The sequence below is a fragment of the Camelus bactrianus genome, chromosome 14 (genome assembly GCF_048773025.1).
Source record: "Camelus bactrianus isolate YW-2024 breed Bactrian camel chromosome 14, ASM4877302v1, whole genome shotgun sequence".
NCBI lineage: Eukaryota > Metazoa > Chordata > Mammalia > Artiodactyla > Camelidae > Camelus > Camelus bactrianus.
In genome coordinates this window covers 6,942,274-6,966,861 of record NC_133552.1, presented here as the reverse complement: position 1 = coordinate 6,966,861, position 24,588 = coordinate 6,942,274, and the positions used below count along the sequence as shown (strand labels likewise).

At 39.7% G+C, this 24,588-nt stretch overlaps 1 protein-coding gene across 1 annotated transcript in view; it reads right to left on the bottom strand.

Moving 5' to 3' along the window:
- RXFP2 (relaxin family peptide receptor 2) overlaps positions 1-22,174 on the bottom strand; it is a 40,579-nt gene extending 18,405 nt beyond the window's left edge. Inside the window, exons 1-9 of the mRNA XM_045513982.2 lie at positions 22,090-22,174; positions 17,681-17,851; positions 15,213-15,290; positions 11,974-12,079; positions 11,067-11,138; positions 3,912-3,983; positions 3,212-3,283; positions 1,520-1,591; positions 415-486 (exon numbers count right to left, since the gene is read on the bottom strand). Of these exons, the coding sequence (XP_045369938.2) occupies positions 415-486; positions 1,520-1,591; positions 3,212-3,283; positions 3,912-3,983; positions 11,067-11,138; positions 11,974-12,079; positions 15,213-15,290; positions 17,681-17,851; positions 22,090-22,174 (800 nt within the window). The remainder of the gene's footprint in view (positions 1-414; positions 487-1,519; positions 1,592-3,211; positions 3,284-3,911; positions 3,984-11,066; positions 11,139-11,973; positions 12,080-15,212; positions 15,291-17,680; positions 17,852-22,089) is intronic.
- Positions 22,175-24,588: the final 2,414 nt, after the last annotated feature.

Sequence of the window (24,588 nt, the reverse complement as noted above, 5' to 3'; positions counted from 1 at the left end):
GACAGCTTCCTGAAGGTGATGTTTAAATTGACTTTGGAAGGAAATGTTGGAGTTAACCAAAAGGATAAAGAAGCAAGGCCTTTCAAGATTAAGGAACAGTCTGTGCTCAGGGAACTGACTGCAGGTGCATCTGGAAGGAAGGCATGTGAGGAGAAGGGGCCGGGAAAGAGGCCCCAGGGGAAGGTGGAGGAAGGGATAGAAGATGAGGGGTCTCTGGTGCTAAATGGGAAAGTTTGAACTTTGCCCTCAAACCTGTGGGGATTCTCAAGAGTTTTAAACCAGGAAGTAACATGATCAGACACTGGTTTTAGAAAGAAAAGCACAGATGAGATTCTCATGTGATTGTGAATTAATTTTAGGGCTGGTTTCCTTAATCTGGGCAAATAACAAATAAGCTCCTAAGTGCATACTTACATCCAGTTGAGTCGAGGCATTTGGGCACACATCTGGGTAGGAAGTGCTTCTAAATAGTTATTCACTATTGACCTTTGAACAAAGAAGAGATTAATTAGAAACAAAATCATTTGCCACTTTAAGAATAATATTGTTATCATTTCCAGAATTTGGAAGCTTGCATGCTAAAAATCAATACATTAGGATGAAGTATATAAGCATAACTGCCACTTCAAAACCATCTCTAGATTTGTGTACGGCATGGGTAAGAGAGCAGATGTCAGAGAAACTATGAATGCATACGTGTGACACATAACCTGGAATAAATGTGAAACAGTTTAATTTTATGAGATGAAACAAAAGGATATACTGGGTAATAATTTTGAAGTTCATAGTAATTTTCCTTATAAACTTCAAATTTGCCATCATTTCCAGCATCATACATCTAAAGTTTCATCTTAAGGGAAACATTAATCATTTACAATATTAAAAGGCCACATTAGAAACTGCATGAAATCTAAGAAGTGATAGAAGGGGGCATTTGGGAGGAAAACAACTCATGAGCATGTTAAGCTGCACAATTAACGTATGATATTGTGGTCCCTTTTCGTAAACGGAAAAATAACGATGCTATATGATCAACTGTAAGGGAACATTAATAATCCCCTGCTTACAAATCATCTCAGGGTATTAACAGACAGTGAAAATGTAATTGGGAGAAAAGCTCAGTTGATAAAGGCAAAGATTTTGGAATTTTTAGTGACTCTTGCTGGGTAAAGGCACATTTTCCTTTGTTAAAAGTATAGTCGGATGTGAGCTCCTGGGAGAATCTAACAGATTTAAATAAAAACGAATACTATCTTTGGTCAACCACTGCAAGTAAAAACATGCCTTAGGACTAAAGGGAATTAAAAGAGATCAAAAGGAAATGAACTGGTAGGCTTAAAAATATACCATGAGCCACCAGCAGGACGTCGCAACAGTAATTGTGGCTTGAAATACAGAAGAATTTCTGGCTAATGGAAATTTTAGGGGGCTTGATTTTCTTAAATCTCTTTTTAAAAGCTAGCTTTAGATGTCATTACAATTTATAGACGGATGGATTGAAAGGTAGATGAATACTTACAGGAAGAACAAGGAATTTAATCCAGTAAACAACTGCTGTGAAATTCTGGTTATGGGATTGTCATCTAGAATTCTGACAAAACATATCACAAACATTTCCAACGTTAGAGACATTTGTGAAATAAAACAGGAAGAAATAACGTGACGATCCTGCCTCCCCCTGACACCTGCCCTCCTCCTTCCTGTCCGTCCACACTTGGCTCAGGTCTCTTCCCAGAGAGTTTTTCCTTCACCCTGTGGTTGGAGCAGCACTTTCCTCCAAATCCCCACAACCCTCATCTCAGCACTTGTCAAATCCATCCTGATGGTCTTCTCCCCCTGCATCCACCTCCTGTGGGACTTAAGGTCCTTCACCTCTGGATACCTGGGTCCAGACAAGCTGCTCTTATTTATTGGCTGAATATGAGCTTCATAAATGCTTTGACCTACTGATTGAATGAAGAATAAATGAAAAAAAAATTCTTAGGAAATCACAAGTGGTTCCTTGGTCTCATGGTGTTTAAATGATGTATTTTGTGAGGTCTATGCAAAACAAACAAAACAAACAAACAAAAATCTCATTAGGAGCTTTGAGGGTGAAAGGGTGAAAAGATTTACAAATTCAAATCACTGTTTTTAACTCTATATGGTATTTTCTTAGAAAAAAATAGATAAGGAGAAATATGCTTTCTTTTCTCTTGTTGCCTTTGAAACCAGGCCCCATTCCCTTGAACTCTCAGAGGGACCTGAGGGTAGGATTTGGAGAAGGGAGCCACACTGAGCACCTACTATGTGCCAGGCATTGTGCATGTGGCACTTTATCTATGTTATGTGATTTAATTCTCACAACATCTCTCTTAGAAAAAGGAATTATGATTATAGTTTAAAGATGAAGAAAAAGAGGCCTAAGAAGATTAAGAAAATTGCCTGGAGCACGAAGCTGGGGGCCATGGCATACACAAAGATGGGGATGAAGCTGCAATCGCGGCTTTTCCCACTCGACCGGGCTGCCCTACAGAGCACAGGAAGGTGGACACAGCCTTCTGAGGGCCCTGTGTTCATTTTTCCTGATGAAAACATGGACTTCTGTTCTGACACCACTTGGGATAGAAGTGATGGCTTAGCCTGGAAAGTGCTGAAACACCACAATCTACCATATTTGCAGACTTTTCTAAGACTTCTCTGGAAATCAAAAAAGTCCGTAACCTTTTTGCTTTCTAGGTCAGTGATTTTCACCAGAGGGCACTTTTCCCCTCAAGGGACATCTGGGACTGTCTGGAGAAATTGTTGGTTGTCACAACTCTGGGAGTGAGTACCATCTAGTGGGGTAGAGGCCACAGATGGCGCAAAACATCCTAAAATGCTCAGGGCACACCCCCTTCACCCCAATCAGAGAATTATCTGGGCCAAAATGCCAACGGAGCTGGGTTGAGAAGTTCTGCTACAGGTAAACCCTGGATGCACGGCTGACTTCGCTAGCCCACTGCTGGGCTCAGAAGGCCACCTGGAAGAGCATGGCACTGATCTCTCTTTGCACGACTACCATTTGCTCTACCATGATCTGAGCTGCTTGAACACAGTGCTCCAGATGATGTGACAAGCAGAAAAATACGTGTAGGAAACAGCACACATAAATAAATGGAAACCGTGAGCCTCGATGAGTATCATTGGGACTGTGAACCTTCACGAGGGGAGGAAAAACTAGAATACTCACAGCCACGTTAGCTGATGTAAGTCTCTGAATACTCCAGGTCTGAGAGCGGTAATGCAGTTGTGGTTGAGATATCTACAAATAGCATGGGTGAGTAAATTAGGCAAACTTAATACTCCATTTCAGTCACATGTAATTAGAATATGAGCCACTGATGATGGTGGAAGTATGGACATCTGTCTCCAAAAGCACTCTGCTGGATGAGCAGAGCAGGGACATCAAGAAACAGTCAGGAGATACAGAGAACCACCAGCCTCAGGGACAAACAGCAGGGCCGTGACCAGGAAAGTGGCCAAAAATAATGTATTGGGATATTACATTAGGTCAGAGTGTAAGAGTAGAACAAACATGTGAGGTGATTTTGGCTTCTGTCTTTTTGGTCATCTCCTTGGTAGACTAATGTTTTAAGAAAGTATATAGGGAAGTTAGCAAGGGTTAGAAAAAAAGAAGATGCTAAAATATTGTGGAAATGACCCAAACTTGAGAAGACAAGGTTAAAGACAGCCTTTATATCTGTCTTCTGGTAAAACTGGGAATTTGGTTTTTTTAGTAATTCTTTCAGTGTAATAATTAATCTGAGTACTTTGTGAAAACCTATTTCTCCACATCCAAGTCAAAGTCAAGCCTTTAAAAAGTACTATTCTCCCCTTTTAACCTTTACTTAAAATTGTACTCATAATAGAATTATTAAAAAGTTACTCACAGTATTTGCAGATTATGTAATCCAAAAAATGCTTTCCTGGATATATGTCTAATACAATTATGCTGAAGGAATCTGGTAGGAATAAGGTAGAAGAGTCATGTGATTGCAGTTCATCTACTTTGTTAGGTTGCTAAATGTGCTCTCCACTTTCTTCACCTAGACAGTTTGTGAAACTGGCTCATAAAGTCCCACATCCTATTCTCGTGTTGGGATGTAGAAGCATTGCCAATGAGAGACAACTGTGAACCTAGTCAGTGCCTGCTGCCCTTGCAGCACCTGTGCAAAGGGATCGGGGCATCTCTGACTTGTGCCCCTGACGTCCGGGGTGCTGTGTTTGAGGAGGGGACTAGTCATGTCTCTGGCCACCTTCCAGCTCTGACCTGCAGGCGTTGCTCACCATGTGAGACTAGCCAGGCTCTCACTGCTGAGCTGTCTCACTCTTTCAGTCTAGAGTTCCACCTTTAACTCCTCATTTCTTTCCATTCTATTCCCATGAAAAAAAAGGGAGAGGGCAAGTCTTACTCTGCTCTGCTTCAACATGCAGAGGGAGAAGCACACAGTGAGTCAGAGAGGTGCTCAAGGTCACAAATGGCATCAGTGGTGAGCTGGGGCCAGAGCATCAGCTTCGGCTCACAGGGCCGTGGCGTGCTTAACCTCTGGAGCAGTCTTGCAATATCGTACTGATGCGGTAAGAGAACTTTCAGGAGTATCTAAGTAAATAATTTCCATTTCCTATCCTCATTATACAATAGGAGATTAGCCCTGAATTGATACTTTCTAAAGGCCTTTAGACAGGAAATCGTCACACTATGAACAGTAACTAATGCCTGCATCGTCTTCTGAATGGCTCCCCTCTTATTTTGATTTGGTTTGGTTCCTAAAATACTCTACAACACTTCCTTACTGTGATGATACTTCCCTGCAAAACTGTTGGTAGACCTTTGCTTGTTCAGCACCTGGCTGTACTCTTGAGTTTTGTTATTACCACGGTCATTCCCGAGCAAAGCTTCCCAGCCTTTGAGTCATGAATGCCTTACAGGTGTGTGGGGGGTACTGACGCCCTCAGCCCTCAAGGGGACAAAGTAAAGCCAAGATTCGCTTCCAGTTATTAACAAACCCAGCTCTGAACCGTAAGTATTGAGCAGAGGCTGTCCTTTTCTCTGCGTACCACCATGTGGAAAAGGTGGGTATGACAGAGCACGTGCATTACATCCACAGTGACACACGAAGCAGCAATTTTAATCCTATGAAGTAAATTCGAAACCCAGTTAAGACCCTGTGCCATTCCACCCCGCCCTCCCCCGACCCCTGCACCATTTCTGTGAGGAGATGCTTCACATGGCAGCATAAATTCTGCTGTTGCTTTAAAGTTCTGTTATGGAGAATGAACCAATGCAGATCAACATGTTTTAGCATTTTCAGAGCACTCAGAGTGATGTAATGAAAGTTAACACAGTGAATTATATTACTGTGAATTATAATAGCAAATGAAAATAGAAACAGAATCTAATATTGCAATATAGGTATTTGAAGTTCCTCTTAAATATAAAATTTACTACCTAACTAGTGCTATTTACATTTTATTCAAGACGATTAAGTCAAAATGCAATGCACATTTCACCTCCATGTTGTCAAATTTGAAGAGATGGATGCAGTCACAAATTGTGAATCTGACCTTGTGCTTTTAATCTGCACAACTCACCTGATGTGAACAGTCTATCTGCCTTCACTGACACAAATGAAAACTCCAACTTCTTAAATAATAAACAGCTTCTGGTCTTCAATTTAGTCAGCTTGCTGGCACCCCACAGAGAGCTAGCTTCCCAGGGCCCTCATCTCTGACTCAGGCTGCTGAATTTTAATACTCGATCCTCCAGTATCTGCTTTCTTCTCTGCAGAACAGTGGCTTGGTGAATATAAGGGAAAATTTGGAAACACACAATTTGGCAAGTCATGTCCTCTTTTTATTTGGAACTGAGATATGAGCCCGTTTGGTATACTTTACATTGAATGGCTTTTCTAAGAATAACTTACTGGTTCATGAATTCCTGCTGTTTCAGCTGTCAGGACTTTTCAAGCAGAAACGCCAGGAATTTATGTACCTGAAACTAAAGCAAATAAATGCTTTAATGACATACGTGTTTACAGGCTATTTTTTAATGCAACATTCTGTATTCAAGAGCCAGGCAGACTCCATGAATTACAGTTTGTTACCAATGATTGCACTGAAGGAGAACCCAGTTTAAGAAGGGATTCCTAATTTATATAAGATTTATGTCACAGTGAGGAGAAGAACTGCTATTGGTTTCCATGGTAGCAGTGATAAAATATTATGGTCAATCTCATAAACTGTATTTTATTTCTCTGAAAGGTCATCTTAAACTGCTTCTTTCCTCCCAGTGTTAGGAAAAAATTTTTAAATGAATAAACTGATCAGTAGATTAGTTGAGTGACATTTATTCATTGGGCAAATAAAATTTTATTTTGACTTTTAAGAATTTATTTTTCTGGATGCCTAAATGACCTCAACTTCACCTTAGTTAAACCACCAAGATTGGAGACTCACTTGACATTAAATTTGGGGATCTCTTAGGATGTATCCCAATACAACTTCAAAATGCATATTAACTTTATTAGCTCAGTATAATCTAACACATATTTGTGCATGTCCTTTCCTTGTTTAAACAGAATAAAGCCCAGATTCTTTAGCCTAGTGTTCGAGGGCCCTATGATCATGATTCAATGACCTCTCCAGCATTTGCTCAGTCATTTCCTGTGGGAACTCTTTTCCTTTAGACAAACTTCCCTGGTCACTCTCTTCCCAATATCCTTATGCTTCTCTGTCCTCCCTGGTGAAGATGCTCCCTACCTTCTCTTTATCCCTGTGTCTTATCCTACACATCATCCTTCGACAAATACTCACTGATCCTCATGTCTGTTTCAGCCTATGTGACATTGGTGATACCTATTACTGTGAGAGAACCAGAAGGACCATCCAATTCAGGCGGAGGGTATGATGGTCAGTGAGGAGTTTCTTCAAAATTCAAGGACGAATGTGAAGGGTTCACAAAAATGGAATCATCGTTGAAAGAATGACCTAAGACATGTTCAAAACTCAGACAGGGAAGAATACTGTGGGCAATAGGAATGAATTTCTAGTTGTATTTTAGAAACAAGAAAATGTTAAGGAAAAGCCCAAGCCTCCTGTATGGGACATGTTTTATAATATTGTGAAATAGTAAAAGAAATTCTCAACTCCAATATTGTCCTTGTTTTCTTGGTCAAAGAAGATGGTCTCAGAACTGAAGTGAATAAATAGGATATAGGGTTGTGGCAGTGAAAGCCCGAAATGGTAGAATATGTTAATCAAAATGAGTTAAAGCCCTCTGGTTTGGACAATTTCTCCTGGAAACAGAAGGACACTTAAAATGTAAATACTTCGTTATGACCCATTACTGAGGAATTGGGAGAAAGGAAGGGCAGCTGGAAAATTAAAGATGGCAAATGCAGTTTTGATTTTTCAAAAAGGGAAGAAGTAGATTTCACAAGCTATGTTTGGATGAGCTTTAAGTTGGTTCTGGGTGAGATCGTAGAGCAGGGTATTGCGAGGTTGCTTTGTGAGCACTTCAAAGAGAACATGAACAGGGCAGTTCATGAAAAATGGCATGCCAGACCAGCCTGACTATCCTCTTTGAAAGACTAATCAGACAAAAGTATGTGGTCGACTTTGCTTATATGTCTACCAGGCATTGATCAAGTGGTTTTGTGATGTTTTTATGGACAACATAAAGAACAATACACATTATCTGAAGGATGGTGGTGAAGGATGTGGAAAGAAGACTTGACACTGTTCTCTTTGACACTCTACTCCATGACTTGGGTAAAGATGGTTCATTTTATTTTCAGATGACAGAATGCTGGGAGGAACAGTGAATCTGCTGGATGATCCAAAAAGGTCTTCACAGTCTGGTTAAGAAAAACTGAATCTAACAGGATGAAACTGAAAAGGGACAAATTTAAAGTCCCACAACTCATGGTATATTTATACAATGGAATACTACTCAGCCATAAAAACTAATAAAATAATGCCATTTGCAACAACATGAATGGCCCTGGAGATTGTCATTCTAAGTGAAGTAAGCCAGAAAGAGAAAGAAAAATACCATATGATATCACTTATATGTGGAATCTAAAAAAAAGACAAATGAACTTATTTACAAAATAGAAACAGACTCACAGACATAGAAAACAAACTATTGTTACCAGGGTAAGGGAGTGGGAAGTGATAAATTGGGAGTTCAAGATTTGCAGATACTGACTGGTATATATAAAACAGATAAATAAGTTTATACTGTATAGCACAGGGAACTATATTCAATACCTTGTAGTAGCTTACAGCGAAAAAGAATATATGTATATTCACGTATGACTGAAGCATTGTGCTGTACATCAGAAACTGACACAACATTCGAAACTGACTACACTTCAATTTTAAAAAAGTGAAAAAAAAATGAAGCGTTCCTGAATTTATGAGTTGCTTTAGTATATTTGAATAATGCTTATAAAGAGCTTTGGTTATTTTGAAACCAAAATTTGGTTTCTGGATGTTTTCATCAATGGTAACAATATTCTGAGACTGAACTTCCAGAGGACCATAGTCAAGAGGTTTGGCTTTGAAGTCGAACTCTAATACTTGTCAGCGGACTGACTTTGGACAAACAACCGTTCTTCAAGGGTGGTCTCCTCATCCCTGAAAGGAATCTAATGATGGCTGTCCCACCTCGCAGACTCTGAGGATCAAACTCCACATGAGAATTCCAAATGTTGGAAGCCTTCACTAACTTCAAAAAATGATATATAAATGTAAGAAATTGTGTTTCATCCCCCATGCTGAACCTTGTATACAGTAGACACTAAGTGAATGTTCATTGGTAAGAGTCTTACAATCTTTTGTCTCCGAGTCTCTGGGAGAATCCAATTGCCTAGAAACCATCAAATACCACCTTGCATTGGGAGAACCCCTGCTAAGTGATATTCAGGTAATAATGTGATACCTGTGTTTTCTCAAAGTAGAATTAAGCAAAGTAGAAATTTCCAGCTGATCTGGGTAATCTGGGGGAAAAAACAGGAAAAATCAGGGCCTGAATTATCAAAGTTAGTGCTGCCACATTCTTCCTCCAGTGGGCTACCAGATACCAGATACCAAGAGAAATACTGACACAGAGCAAAGCTACGGATCAGAGGTCCAGGAAAGAATTTGGCCTGAGAAGTCTAACTTTAAATCTCCTTGCTTGATGTCCTGGTGATTCCTCTGCCCCCCTGAAGTCAGCTTTCCCCAGATTAGGGGGGAAAAGGTATAGAAGGGAGTTCTGCCTGTGACAGAAGAGTATGTGTTGGTACAGGATTTAATTAGATACTAGAACAATTTCTTTCCTTCTCTAGGTTTCTGGTTATTATAAAATAAACCCTGTATTGGGCATCAGAAGATATATGGTCTAATTCTGGCTCTTCCACAAATTAGTTATAGATCTTAGGTAAGTCATTTAACTGCTGCAGACTTCAGTTATCTTGTAAATAATGAGAAGATTTAATTAGAATTTCATAAGACTTCTATGACTCTAGATAACAGAATTTCAATAGCTACTCTAAAACATGAGTATTTTTCCTTCCTTTCTGCTAGTGCTATTTTATCTTTCTTCCCTTGAGCATTATTCAGGGCATACAAGGACAATTTGATTTATAGAAGGAACATGTTGTGAGTCTAAGAATTTCCAGTAAGAGCAGAAGCAGCATAGGTAAGATTCCTTCTCTAGAGGGGCCTGGAACCCCAAGAGCCAATGCAAAGCTACACCAGAGGGACAAGGACAGCACGCTCCAGGACAGAGCAGAAGGTGTTCACTGCCAGTGGGAGTTACAGAGGCTACAATCAAACCCAGGCATGAGTCTGTAAGTTCACACAGACTCTTCCACACTAATAGACTTCTTCAGTGACTTCCTTCCTTGTATGTGGGAATCTGTGCCTGAAGCCATGAGCAGCACAGAATTGTTGAATGCTTTTCAAACCAAATGTTTTTGTCCAGTATCAGCAAAGGACCAGATTATTTTTAGTCCTGGGTTTTAACGTATGTCACACTTCTAGAAACCTCCTCTCCTATTCTGAATGTTAAAGGGCAAAACAGTAAATGATGGTGCCCAAGGTGACCTCCAGCACTGGCTGGCTAATTTTCTAATCTAATCTAATGGTCATCTTGGCAAGGGTAGAAATTGACCTCTCCATTATCCCAGAGTGACTGGGCTCAGAGGGACTGACACATAGTAACCAAACTCTCTAGAGGCTGAATATTTAATTTCTTTATTTAAATAGGATGTATTCTATTCCACTAACTGGAATGTTCTTATTCCCCATCCAGTGTAACTTCCCAAATACTTTAGTATGAATAATTTAGAAAGTTAATGTAGTCATCATAAGGTTGCTTGGTGAGCAGGGAATCAAAGCAAAGAGAATCTCCATCTTAATAGGGATAGTGTCAAAATAAAGTTGATAAGAGTTATGCTGGAGATGGACAATCTATCCCTGCCTCCCAACAGAGACTATCTCTAAGGATTGTATCTCTCAGACCCTGGTTTTCTTTCTTTGATGATGCTAGAAGCATCTTGACCCTTTGTTTCTCACTCCTGACTGTGTCTTATTTATTAATTTCTTTCCTCAAATATGCTAACATCACTGATTTCACCAAGATCATCAGGGAGACAGTCCATACCCTACCATTAAGTGTTTTAAATGACCTGATGGTTCTTGACTATGTAAACACTCTTCTTCCAAGTTAAAGAGTGCATCTAGTGTCTCTGAATCTGCAATGTCATTTTCCAAATGATCTGGAGTAAAAGCTTGGAACTATGAATTACTGAGATGCTCAATCTCAGCTCCAATTTAACTGTCTAAAAAAAAAAGTTTAAATAAAATCCGTTTAGTTATTTTAAATTACTAAATGGAAAGAAAGCATGCTTTTCAGTGCTTTATTGTCTAATCTTAATTACATTAAAAATAAATTTAATGATAAAGATAATAAACATATTTCATTTTACTTTTAGGATGGAAACATCTTAAAACATCTCATTGATTTTCACATAAAAACACTATTAATAGCTACTTACATCATTTTAAGTTCTGTGTATTTGATGAAAACTTTATCTGAAAGACTGTGAATATTGTTTTTCTTAAGAGACCTAAAATAACATGTAAAGAAGACTTTATTATGGATTTTATGACCAACCAAACTCTTCCCCAGAAGCTGCATGCATGAGAATACTTGATGATATTCCATACTACTTAACAGACATTTGAAAATGCCCATAATAAATGAAAACGATTATGTGAGAATGAAAAGTCCATAAGGTAAAAATTCAAGCAGTTTGCAAATATTTGACGAGGTTAGCCAGTTAGCATAATAGACTAGACCATCTATGGTCATTTAACCTTTTCTTTTGTTCTCTAGATAATTAAACAAAACACAACCAAAAAAAATCCAAAAAACAACAAAAATCCTAACCATCTCACACATGCCCAAATTACAGTATGACTGCAAACCAATTCCTGAGGCTCTCAAAACTTTTATGTAGTGTTCAGAAAAACTTGCATGATTATGCCACAGCTAGTTTCATGGGTCTTTTATACCTTTATGGTCTTGGACAAATTACTCCTATTAAAAATGAGATAGACTGAGCGGTCTTCCTTTTTTTCCCCCAAATTTTTATTTTCACTTGTACAGTACTGGCATATTAGTAATAATACATACATTGGAAAGTAATTGAAAACAAGAATTCCAGACCATGGTGTTTGTGACCTAAGGGATACCTGGCTAATCTAGCACACAGCATTCAAAACATTTCTTCCCTGGAGAAGAAGCATGCAGAATTATCTGATGGCTGGTGGTTTTAAAGGGAGTTTCTATTAGCTTGCGAATACACAAGTAGCATAAAACAGAACAAAGAGAGATTAGATCAGACTACACGGTTTTCATATGACTGTAGGAGCAAATATTAGTATTTGAATTCTACTCACAGTAATGTCACATTGCTGGAGACTGTTGGCATGGATGTCAAGCCAGCATTTACACATTCCAGCTCAGTTTCTCTGCAGTCACATTGTTGTGGATACTGATTTAAAACTAGGGGGCAAAAAGAGAAACAATTCAACAGGAAAATATACTTCTTTTAATTATGACTTCAGTAACTGACATTGTTCTCTTTCCACTGAATGTATGACATTTACACCTTGTTAAATGAACTTATTCAGGCCCATAATGGAAGCAAACACGAATGCTCTCCTAGTCAAATGTAGACTCATGTGGTATTCATCTCAGTGCTTCCAGTGGCCATTTCAGAAGCATTTAACAAGTGATTAGAAAGAATACAGAAATGTTTAAGTAGCATAAAAGCATATAGTAAAGGAAGATTAAGTTCTCCTCAAAGAAAAGCTTGAGTGTGACTGAGTAAATCTTTAATAGGTATAGTAGGGTCAATTTAACTTAATTGAATGGCTCAAAGAGGTTGCTCAACAAATGCTTGTTGGTTAAAATTAAATTGAATCATTTCCTTTCAGACTTCTCTTAGAGCTGTGACAAGAGTTAGACGCAGATCCCACTGTAGCCACCACTGTGACTTCTTAAAATCAACCAAGTCAGACACGCTCCCACTTTGGCTCCTCACTTTTCATTACTATGAAGTTAAAGTGGTAGGTAAAAGTTGTAGAGCAGCTATAAAGGGGAGAGAACCAAAGATCCACCTGTCTGAAACATTCACTCTGAAGGAACTTACATAGTTATTAATATAATAGCATATTATCATAATAATATAGTAGTAATATATAAACATCATAATACATAATCCTATATTTATATATCATATAGTTACTAATACTATATATTATGTTGATTATTAAAATAATGGCATAGGAGAAACTTATGGAGAAACCAGGCCAAGTTGGTCCACAGAACAATCAGTGTGTGTGTGTGTGTGTGTGTGTGTGTGTGTGTGTGTGTAAGACAGTGTTGGGGGGTGGTATTTGTGTGTGTGTGTGTGTGTGTGTGTGTGTGTGTAAGACAGTGTTGGGGGGTGGTATTTGTGTGTGTGTGTGTGTGTGTGTGTAAGACAGTGAGTGTTGGGGAGTGGTATTTATGGAGCATTTGATTTTTGCCTATGACCCTGTGAGTATTTGTTTTGACAAAGCTAAAAAAAGAGTTATTTTCAAATTTTTTAATTTATTATTTAAAAACTGTTTATAAGTTCTAACTGTTCTGCTCCTTTTAGATCACTTTTATCCAAACTTTATTTTTAAAATCAATTTCATTGAATTTGTAGTAAATCCAACAAACTTTTATTGAGTTTCTGTTTAATTCAAAAGATTCATTCTAGTGTATAAACTTTTAGGAAATATTCTATATTGTTAATAGACTTATGCTGGTGATCTCAACTTTCTAAAAATAATTTCATAATATGTACTTCAATGTTTAATTGGCATGGAAAATAGCAGTTACATTATTAGATTGAAAATCTGGGGTTGGAATTCTTATTTACCAATAAAAGAATGTCACGTAGTCCAAGATGGGCCAGCTGACTAAACCAGAAACGAGTGTAACTAACTCCCTCATCTGCAAGTCGGTCAATCCCCAACCTCTGGACTCTGCTTCTGAAATGCCTCTTGCATCTCTTTCTACCTCCCTCTTCCCGGTGGTATTTTCTGGGCTCAGAGTTTTAGTATTAGTCTGAAGCACTGCAAGACACGTAACATCCAGTATCTTTTTCACCAAGCTTTCTCCTTGACCTCAGCAAGGCTGATGTTTGGGTCAGATCACTATCTGTTGTTGGGGGCTGTCCTGTGCATTGTAGAAGGTTCAGCAGCATCCTTGGCCTCCACCCACTGGATGCAAGTGGTCCACCCCCCTTCCCGTTGTGACACCCCAGAATGTCTCCAGACATTGCCAGATGTTCTCCAGGGGCAGTACTGTCTCAGGCTGAGAACACTGTTCTCATCCATTCTTTACAGTTCTGGTAGAAGAGTCGTTCTCACATACACTTCTTAGCCTGTGCTTCTTCCTCTTCACTAAATGAAAATCAGCTCACAACTTCGGAGCCCACCGTACACACCAGTGATCGCCACAATGGCTCATGTACAAGATGACCCCTTGTGCTTCAGGAGGAAAATGTGCGAACTTTCAGTTGTATTTATTTTTAGTCTTTTTAGCTTACTCTTTTTAATTTCTCACTTTATGCATGATATAGTCATTTATAATAAAGTATATAATAAGTGGTAATTATAACCTGGTATTAAACTGCATAATACACTGTTAGTGTAGTACTTAGTGTGCATACTTTATATACATACACTATGTATACATACTCATGTATGTTAATGTACTTACACCTACATAATTACATCCATGCATATACGTATTATTATACGTAGTATATTATATGTAATATATAACGTAGTATGTGTATTTAGAGAGAGATAATTCTATAGATAGGATAGAGGGCAAGCTCCAAATAGTGCACCCAAAACCCCTCATGGGCTGGCGCCACCCTTCTGGGGTGCAGCTCCTGCTCGTCTGCCTCGCACACACAGCACCACTGTGAAGGGCATGGTGAAGCATGCTCTGAACTTCCTACCCTTCTGTTTTGCTGACTGTGCTCCCCTGCTCACCCTGTTACCTCTCACCCTTCCCTCCGTCCAAGGACTTCCAGGTCCATCACAATGTCACCTTGTCTGTGAATCTTCCCCACCCCTGGCACAGTCATCATGTCTCCCAGTGGGCTTCCACATTCCCTTGTGCAAACATCCCTCCTTCAGTTTAGCACTAATAGTGCATCGTTCCTGCCTCTGTAAGGGTTTGCTTTCCTGCGACCATATGAGGCATCTGTGGGTGGGGACCACATCTTAATTATCATTGCACTCTCTGTGCCTGACATAGGGGGCTGCAAAATAGTTGGTGCTCAATGTCTTTTATTGGAGAAAGTAATCACAGGGAGTAAGGCCTTTATAATCTGTCACCAGCATTCATTACCTATGCATTCTTGCAATCACAGGCTGATACACAGAGTGAGCATGAATGGAGCGTGTTGTTTTCTTCTTTCTATCTTTTCAGTCCTACCAGCAGATGATAAACCAGTTGACCACTGAAATACGTTGAACTGAAATTGCAGTTCTAGAGGGAATTGATCACACCACCCATATAAATCCATGCACCACAAATCATGTTGCTCGCAAAGCTTGGGCTGAGTCTTCGAACCAATACCACTTACAGCACTCCTGTGTTAATGCCACAATATTAGCATTTCCATGGACTGTGCCAAATATAGTCGCCCATCCACTAGTGTCTCCTGTGAAACACACGGTGATGAATATGTGTCAGTTATTCTATAAATCAAATATCAAATTACAAAACAAAACTATAAAAATTTGATTATGAGATCAATTAAAATTTTTGTTTAAGTAATAGAAAGATAATAACGATGGTAAGGGAGAAAAAGGTAGGCAAACATCTGGACTTTTGTCTTTTTCTGCAATTACAAACATCTAAAATGTATGTATCATAAAATATAATGGAAATAGATGATTATTTTACACACATGGATCCATCTTGAAAAATGTCACCTATTTCTAATGCTGACATTTTAAATGTTTGATCTTAATTTTGAGGTCCTCAGAAGAAAACGTAATCTGAATTTTATTTTGTCATATGCATATGTATATGTAGATGCATTCCTGATAGAGGTAATAAGTTCTGATAAAATTTATGTCACTTGACCTTTTTAAAAAAGCAAAAACAAAGTTCCTTTTAGTGAAGTCTGTCTAGCCCTGATGAGAAAAATATTTTCTCAATTTGTCAGATGATCTGACAAATCATATCATCTTGCTTATTTGCCAAGTTTCCTTCTCTATTTTTGCAATAAAATAATATTCTTTTAAAAAAAGATGGCCTGATTGTGAAGTATCATTACTTTAGCATAAGCTATTAACATGATAAAATACACAATATAATGTATGATATTCAAGTTCATACAAATAGAAAAGTAAATTTAAATAGTTGCCCACAGGTCCCTGTAAATTTTAGTTTATTTTTATTTCTTATTAATAACCTCAATGTTTTTTGAAATTATTCTATCTGATGCCTTTACATGAGCCATTTAATTTGTCTTTGGAACACTCTCATGAGGTAGACACACGTGGTCTCTGATTCCCGGGCAGTGAACAGGAAAGGCCAAGTGTGTGAGTAACTTGCCACTGGCATTGGAGAGCTGCCCCATCACTGAGCACTGACTGTACTCCACTGTTCTAGGCTTTGGTAACATCAAAATGCACGAGACACAAAGAAGAACACCTCTCAAGGAGCTTATGTCTAGTGGGGGAAGTCCAGTGAAAAGACAAGGCAGCCCCTAGCACAATCATCCAGGGCACTATGGCATCAGAGAAAGGGTGCTCGTCCAGACCGGTGGTGGAGCTTCTGGGTGGGGAAGCATGGCCTGGGAAGCCAAGCTTCTCAGGTGAGGAGGGGACCCCTCAACTGCATCCTAAAAGATGAGTAGGAGTGATCCACAGGTGGTGAAGGCAGACGGTGCCGTGAGAGGGAGGCATGCGTGAGTTCCCAGGGGCAGGAGAGCAGATTCTAGAGACAGACACCCGGCATTCCTAGACTTCGCTGTCCCACTCTGACTGCTAGTTGGGCAGTGCCAAGGAGTGGCAGTTCTGTGTGGTAGAAATCACACAGGATTCTTTCAGATTCAGAAGGTCTGGGTTCTGGTGTCTGCTCAGTGACTACCTAGACATGTCAGCCTCTCTTGGCATCAGTTTCTTTCGGAGAAGAATGCACAGGTTAGATGAGACAACAGAGTCCTGATACACAGACCTAAGATAGTCTGTAAGACCTGTGATGATCCGGCCTCTGTTACCTCTCTATGTTCTGTATTCACTCTGCCCAAGCCCATCTGTTTTTCTGTCCCACAAACACATTGTCTTGTTTCATTCGGCCCCAGGGCCTTTGCATTTGCTGTTTCTTTCATCTGGAACTCTGCTCTTCCTGAATATTTCATGTTTTTTTCTTTTTCTGCTTTTCATTTCATTCTCAATTCAAATATCATCTCAGAGAGGGTTCTTCTGGTTATGTCTTTAAAGTAGCCCTTCCTCCAAGTCACTTTTTATCCCTTTATCCTGTTCTGTATACTCTGTGGCACTTACTACTCTGAAATTACTTAATTTATTTATGTACAAGTTTATGGTCCTCCCCATCCACATGGTCCCTGTGAACTCCACAAGGGCAAGACACTTGTCCCTCTTGAGCCTGCTGTGCCTTGGTGATTTGAAGAGCATATCATGGGCACTCGATACAGGGCTACTGAATAACAATTCTCTAGGCTGGACCACTTGCACTTTATGGAAATTCCTGCAGCTGAACCACACTACCAAGCCATAAGGAAGTGGTTATAGTAAGCCACGTAAAACTAAAATTTGGCTATCCAAGTAGAATTTGAAATAATTTTACTTTTTTATCAAATACAATATTTTACAATTCTGATTTAAGCAACTCTCTATATGAAAATTCATGTCATTATTATCACAAATAAACTAAGGAGCAATTATTTGTGTTACAACAGGACTCCCTATCGAATGCCCAGTCATTTCTTCTGGTTTGTTACCATTAGTATTTGGTCCACCCACAGTTTGGAGGCGTTCACAAGGGGTGAGGACGTATGGAGCTGAGCGGAGGACTCACCACAGTTCTCCTCATCTGCTCCGTTCCCGCAGTCATCCACGCCATCACAGTGGAACGTTCCGGGTAAGCACATGGTCAGATTCCCACAGGGAAAATATCCTTTTTGGCACAAAGGAGTGATTGTACTGCTTTCAGTCAATGCAAAATCTATGTTAAAGAGGGGACAGAAATCTTAATAAGAACAATCAGTGAATATGACCAGACTCTTTTCATGTCATTCCATTTAACTTTCACAAAACGCTATGAGTCTGGTGTTATTCTTAGCGCACAATTTCTTTGCATAATACTCTTAATTACATTGTTTAAAATAATCACAATCATATCAAACAAACACCAGCTGTACCAAGAATGGAACTGAGCCTCATTTTGAATTTGCTCCAGGAAGACAACAGTAAACAAACCTAAAGCAATCGTCCTTCTTTTGCATGAAATCAAAGACTTGCCTACTCCTGAAAACAGAAAGGTAAAACCAGAAGCTAACGGGATCAAATAGATGGATTATTCACTTATTAATCCTTTATAAGAAGGATTTGAGGTAACTTAATGAAAATGTACATGCAAAAGGACTGTTTAAATGTGAATGAAATCCAGAACCACACTGGCATAAGGAGAGACGACACTAAGTAGTGATATCTAACCATCACTGGAATTTCTGTGTGCCAGGTAGTTTGCACAGTGCTTAATCTGTTATTCCTTCAACCAATCTCTGCGGGTGATATTCTCCTTCCTGTTTCAGGATTAGAGGAGTTAAATGCTGTCTTTCATCTGCAAAATCACACAGGTGGGTTTGAATCATCTCTCTGACCCCAGAGGCCCGTTTCTAACCATCACGCTAGGAGGAATTGGAACCTGCACTTCAAGGAGCATAAGTTGTCCATGAGGATGAATTAAGAATAGTCGTCTTATGCAGGGAACATGAGAGAAGGTGGATGAGAGTTGAACAACTGTTGGGTTGCATGAGAAAGTGCAGAAAGGAAATATAATTAACGTTTACAAAGTTACTATATCTGTGGGTAGGATGACCAAAGAAATTCCAGAAATTTAGATGTAAGAGACATTCTTTCAATTTTGAAAGAGTACTTTCCAGATGTGGTGTTGGTGTTGTTGTTTTGTAAATACCTAGTAAAAGTTTAGAAGTCATTTACTTTTTTTAAAAGGAGGTGAGGGGGATGAAGAGGTACAGACTTCTAGTTGCAAAAGGAGTCAAGGGTATAAAATGTACAGTGTGTGGGGGGAAAAAAGGAATGCTAGATGAAATTTCAGAGAAATTGATTAAAGGAGAGTGTAGACTCAGGCAGGGTTACTGTTCATTATGAAGGGAACAGGGATGTTGGCAAAGTCTTCCTCACCGCACCACTGAAGCATCATGGCCGGGAATTTCCTTGGGTTGGGGGTGTGGTGCTTTTTCATACAGCAGAGGAATAGAGAGCCAACTTTTGTGCAGCATCAGCTACTGCGGGCTGGGTGTTTCCTGACAATTTCATCTTAACCTCAACTTTGTGTTGGTATTATCTCCACATAAAGATGAGGAATGAAGGCTGAGGAAGTGCAGGCACTTCTACTCTGGTTCTTGGGAAAAGGCCCTTGGGAAGTCTGGGCCCTCCAAGAGAAGGCTGCCTTGCAGTGAGGTGTTCTCCCACTAGACGGGTCGCCAGCCTCTCCCTGGAGAAGCCTGATGGCCCTCATTGTTTCACAAATCACACCATTTGTAAAAAGGCAGGAGCTTGTTAAAGGCACTAAAACTTTTTCTGAGCCATAGTGCATATTAAGCTTTTAGCGGTATCTTCAGAGAGGATGCGTAGATTATTTGTTTTTTTCGAACTTTAGTCCTTTAGTTATGATGGCCTTTGAGATCCAGTGAGCACTTAAAAGAGCTGCATCCGGTCCTTTCCTGGGGACAGCCAGGTGCACCAGCGCCCACTCTCCCCTGGAAGGTGCTACTGATGTATCTGTTAGACCTTCCCCGAGTGGGGATGGTGGCCCTCGGATTCTTTTCTACCCACTGGATTTTTGTTCTTACAAAAGCAAAAAATATTTTCTCTGCTATTTCTGCAGTGGTCGATAAATGATTTACTACAAGAAACAAAGCATAAGACCAGTCAGGTCTGACTATTTTAGGAAAACTCTCTGCTGTGTGGCTCTGGGGGTTGGCTTGTTAAGCCTGTTCACACAGGGAGAGGCATCTGAGTCACAGATTTTTAAATCTCTTAACTATGTTCTTGTAAAGATTTCTACAGAGGGCAGATTTATAAAAACCAGTTGTCCTCTTGTGTTTGGAACATGAGCAAATAAGGTTCAATGTTCCTTAGTGTAGCAGAAATTGTTTAAGATAGTAACTCATAGTTAAAAACATATTTTATATCACGTCACAATTCAGCGTACAAACTCACACACACACACACACAAAGAAAACAAATTTCTTGAAATATTACTTACCTTTTACTATGGTGGATAAACTCTGATCATTGCAATTCTAACTTACTCACTTGAAAAGGCATCATAAGTCACTAAGTTGAGCTCATGAGCAACTAATGGGATGTGACCCCACTATTTAAAAGTATTCGTTAGTAGTGAAGTACTCTGGAGACCATGAGACGGGATTACAACTGGTTAGTGTCAGACAAGCTAATGCTTACAAAGTGCTGGAGGGTGCCTGGCCCATGGTAAACCCTGGGTTAGTGCTGGCATATGGGCAATTTCAGCATGAGGCGAGAAAATAGGGCTTTAAGAAGGAAGCTCTGTGTAGCATGGAAGCTTGCTATGCCTTAGCACTGCATGATTTTTTTTTTCATATGACGTCTATGAAAGAAGTAATAGGACTATAAGAAAGCTTCTCTTACTTCTCCATGTTATTCTATTTTAAAAGCCGTATGACGTATATGGTTTCTATTATAAGCAGTCTCCAATATCTTTTGAAAGCTGAACGGAGGGCTGTAAATGATTAAGCCACAAAAATGTCCTTACAGCGTCCTGATAATAATATTTTCTTATTGATCTAGAAGAGGTGAGTAAAGATTTGATTGAAGACAGTTTTGAAATAAAAGGCTGAGGCTGTGTGAAACATTTTGAAGGTGGTATATTGTCTTCCTTCATGGGATTTATCACAAAGAAAACCTTGAGCTCTCTGAGGGCTCGATCCACCTAAATGTCCATCTCACAGAAACAGACTCATTCAGAGGGAGCCAAACCATCAAGTGTCACACACAAGAAGGATCAAGATTATTTCCTTTTCCCTGGGGGAAAAAAATGGGTTTCTTCTAGCAAGTATGGGTGAATGAAGGGGAGGGGAAAAAGTGACCATGTACAAACATCTTCCCTTTTCCACCCCAGAATGGAATCTTCCTGAAAATAACTCAAGGTGTAAATTTTCTGTGGAAAGAAAATAAATAAATCTATTCCCTACCTACCCCTTGCCCTCTGTATTCTAAATCCCCATTGTGTAACCTAGTGTCTCTTACTTACTTGGTCCTCAATGATTTTTTTAATGAACAAATGAATTAATGGGTCATTTAGGAATAAAAGAGGAGTTAAAGGCAAAACATCTTTCAAAATGTAAAATTCCCAAAGTTTCAGGCTAATGTTTTTATTCTGATGACAAAATATTGTTTAGTCTTTAAGATATGTGTCATTTATCATTCTGTCATTATACAGCTTAGAAAATGATGACGCACCCCTGCTGTAACGGCATACTGAAAGAGAATCGATACCCCTCAGCAGACCGCATGTTATGCTGTCTATTTTTCCTGCCATCTGTGGAAGTGGAAAGAGATAGTTTTATTGAAACTTGAGGATTATAAAATAGAGGATGCTTATATAAAAGCTGTGTCAATAGCTTCCGCAGCAATTTCTATGGGACCTCTGCCAAACACATGGCTGAGGGGAGGTTTGAACATGTGAAACAAAACTTCTCAGTAATAGTTCTTCTCTCTCCTGGTCAATATTCTGGACATGTCTGTGCAAAAGGACTTTAAATGACTCCTTGATAGCTTTTTGAAGCCAACTGGACTGCCGCTTAAGGACATACTTCGCTGCCCAACACCTTCCTTGTTGGGAAACAACAGGTGAGAATGATGTTTTCAGTGCTCAGGTTGAGAATTGATGGAGATGTGCAAGTCCCTCTTTGCTTTCTCTGACCCTCTGCCTATGCTTGTCCTGCATGAAGCAGAAGAAAGCCTTTATCCTCTCAGCCTGGTGTCCTGGCTGGGACTCTCCACATCCACGCCAGAGATGATGGCCCCACCATCCACAGGGAGCCCAGAGGATCCCAGCCAATGAGGCCATTTCCCAGAGTGCACTCAGTCCAGTTCGGATGCAGATGAAGCCTTTGCCATTTACTCTAACGAGCCAGTTACTGAGGCACCAGAAGAAACATTCATTTAACATCCAGCAAATGTTAGTTGAGTGCCTACTATGTGCTATGTCAACAAGGTAGACAACATCCAATCCCACCTGGAGCTCAGGTGCCAGAATCTCCAGGAGGAGCAGCAACGCCATCACTGAAGCAAAGGTGAATCCAGCTCATTCACTGAGTCCACCTGGTGGACCCCCCAACTTTTGAGGGGTGTCTATACCTTTTCAGGGTACACGATTTATTGTTTGCTTGATGGAAACTAGTAAACTCTTCCTGAAAAAGCTTTTATGTTTAGGTGAGTGGAGAGAAATGGCCTCTTGGTGGTTGTTTTTTAAACACAGAAATCTTAGCCTTCTATGCCACTACTTGGTGGTCGCAGCCCTGATATTGCTGTGTGGCCAAGGTCAGTATGCACAGAATTCAGAGCCAGTTCACACACACACTTACCCCACCTTCTTCCCACTTCAAAGATTCCTGACTTAACTGAGTTTCTCTAAGCCCCCATTTTCTGTTGTGTTCTTCTGGGACAAACCAACCACCTCAGGCTGGTGAATATTCTTCAGGATCCTACTCACAGATTTTCTGCAGAAACTATCACCCCACCTCCCTTTCAGATTATTGCCCAATGTTAGGACAGACCTGGGAAAACGGTATCTATGTGGAACATAGTGTAAGGTCAATACTCATTGATTTAAAATTGAAAATAAGAATTTCAAGTTGCCAACATCATCCTCACTAGGGATGGATTTTGGTCCCATGTTCCCCTGAGCTGGGTGCTTTTATGTGGGTCACAAACTGAACACCACGATTCTTGATGGGTCCTAAGGTATATAAAGACACAAGAAAGAATTGTCTTCCAAAAAGATCTCGTCTGCTGATCAGTAAACTGCTTGAACTTCACCTTGAAGGATGCATTCTTTTAGGTTAATATCTTATGTTTCAGTATTTAAATGCCTATCTTACTCTGCAGGAGTTTGAGGGCCCGGCTTCTTCCTAAAACCTGTCTGTGTACAAACAGCTCAGAGACTGGACGCTGTTGTGGGTGAAGAGAAGAAGAACGTGGAAAGGATGATTGTGAGGGAGGTAGGGTGAAACCTGATGGAAACCTGGCATGGGAAAGGTGGAGAGGACAGGTGACAACTTTTCCCTATCACTGCTCTCTAATTCCTCTCTGATTTGTTGACTTCTCTGTCTCAAGAGACTTTCACCAGCTATTCTTCTTGGTGGTAATTCTTTCAAATTCTAGTCATACAACATACATACTTTCCTGCATCCAAGGCTGCTGCATATGACTGGGCAGTATGTACCTCACACAAGCATGGGGCACTATTCACACAACTGCTGGTGTTGAGCTGCGCAGAAGCCACACAGTCCCACACTGAGGCCCCGGGTGCTTCTTTTATGATGCACAGAGGATGACAGTCTCCCTCCTTGCCTCTGGGAAAATCTTCCATGTGCTTTCTATATCCCACTTAATCTCCTCTTCTCAGACTCTCTCTGCAAGACCTCCTTTCTCGTCTATATTTTCAATATTCCTGTCTCTCCACTGGTTTTTCTGTTAACATTAGTCTTAATCAGCTCTCATCTTCAAAACCAACAAATGAATCAATCAACTAACTAACCAGCCCAAATCGTATTATATCCACGCTGGAATTGAGACAGCTTTCTCCCTTCAAAATTAAGCATGATTTTTGTTCCACAATGTCTTCAGTTCCTCACCGTCCTTTCTTTCTTTGAATCACACCATTCAGTCTTGGCTTTGCTGCTCCCAAATTGAAATTCTTCCCACTGGAATCACTAATATCCTCTTTGTTACTAAACCACAGATATTTTATAGTCTTTATTGTACTTAAGTTCTCTGCAGCATTTGACACAACCAACCACAGTTGCCATGTTGAAACCTTTCTTCCCTTGGCTTTGTGATGTCTCACTGCCCTGGTTTACTTCTTTCTTCTCCATGTTCTTTAATGCCCCCTTCTATTCCTAGCCCCTCCTCCCCATCTTCTCAGTGCAATTGGTTCCTTTTTCTTTGTCAGTATCCCAAATGCCACTGATATACATTAGGTCAAAATCAAGCCAATTAAAGAATTTAGAGGAAACTGCAAAGAGTTACTAATATTTTAGTTTGTCAAACAAGAACATTAAAAAAAAAAACCCTAAATTATCATTGAATGATGATTATTAGAAAAATAGTATTTTATTGTTAAAAATTTGACAGACTCTATCCACAGAAGAAAAGACAATCCTTTGAAAGGGATATATTTAAATTTATGAAAAACTAAGCTTATTTATGCTCATGGACTAGTGAAACTTCCATTCCTGACAGCAGTGGCCTGGAACACAGTGTTTGGAACTAACTATGTGTGAGAAAACTGAATCTGGCAATGTTATCAGAATTCTTCAGGGAGGTTAACTCTCTGTCCTATAACTCACAAATATTTCCTTCCAGTTTCTCACTTGTCTTAACTTGTCTTACAACAGAGGCTCCAAAGAGGAAACTCTCAGATCCTGACTTTAAAATAACGATGCAAACCAAAAACAGAGGGCAACTTAATTG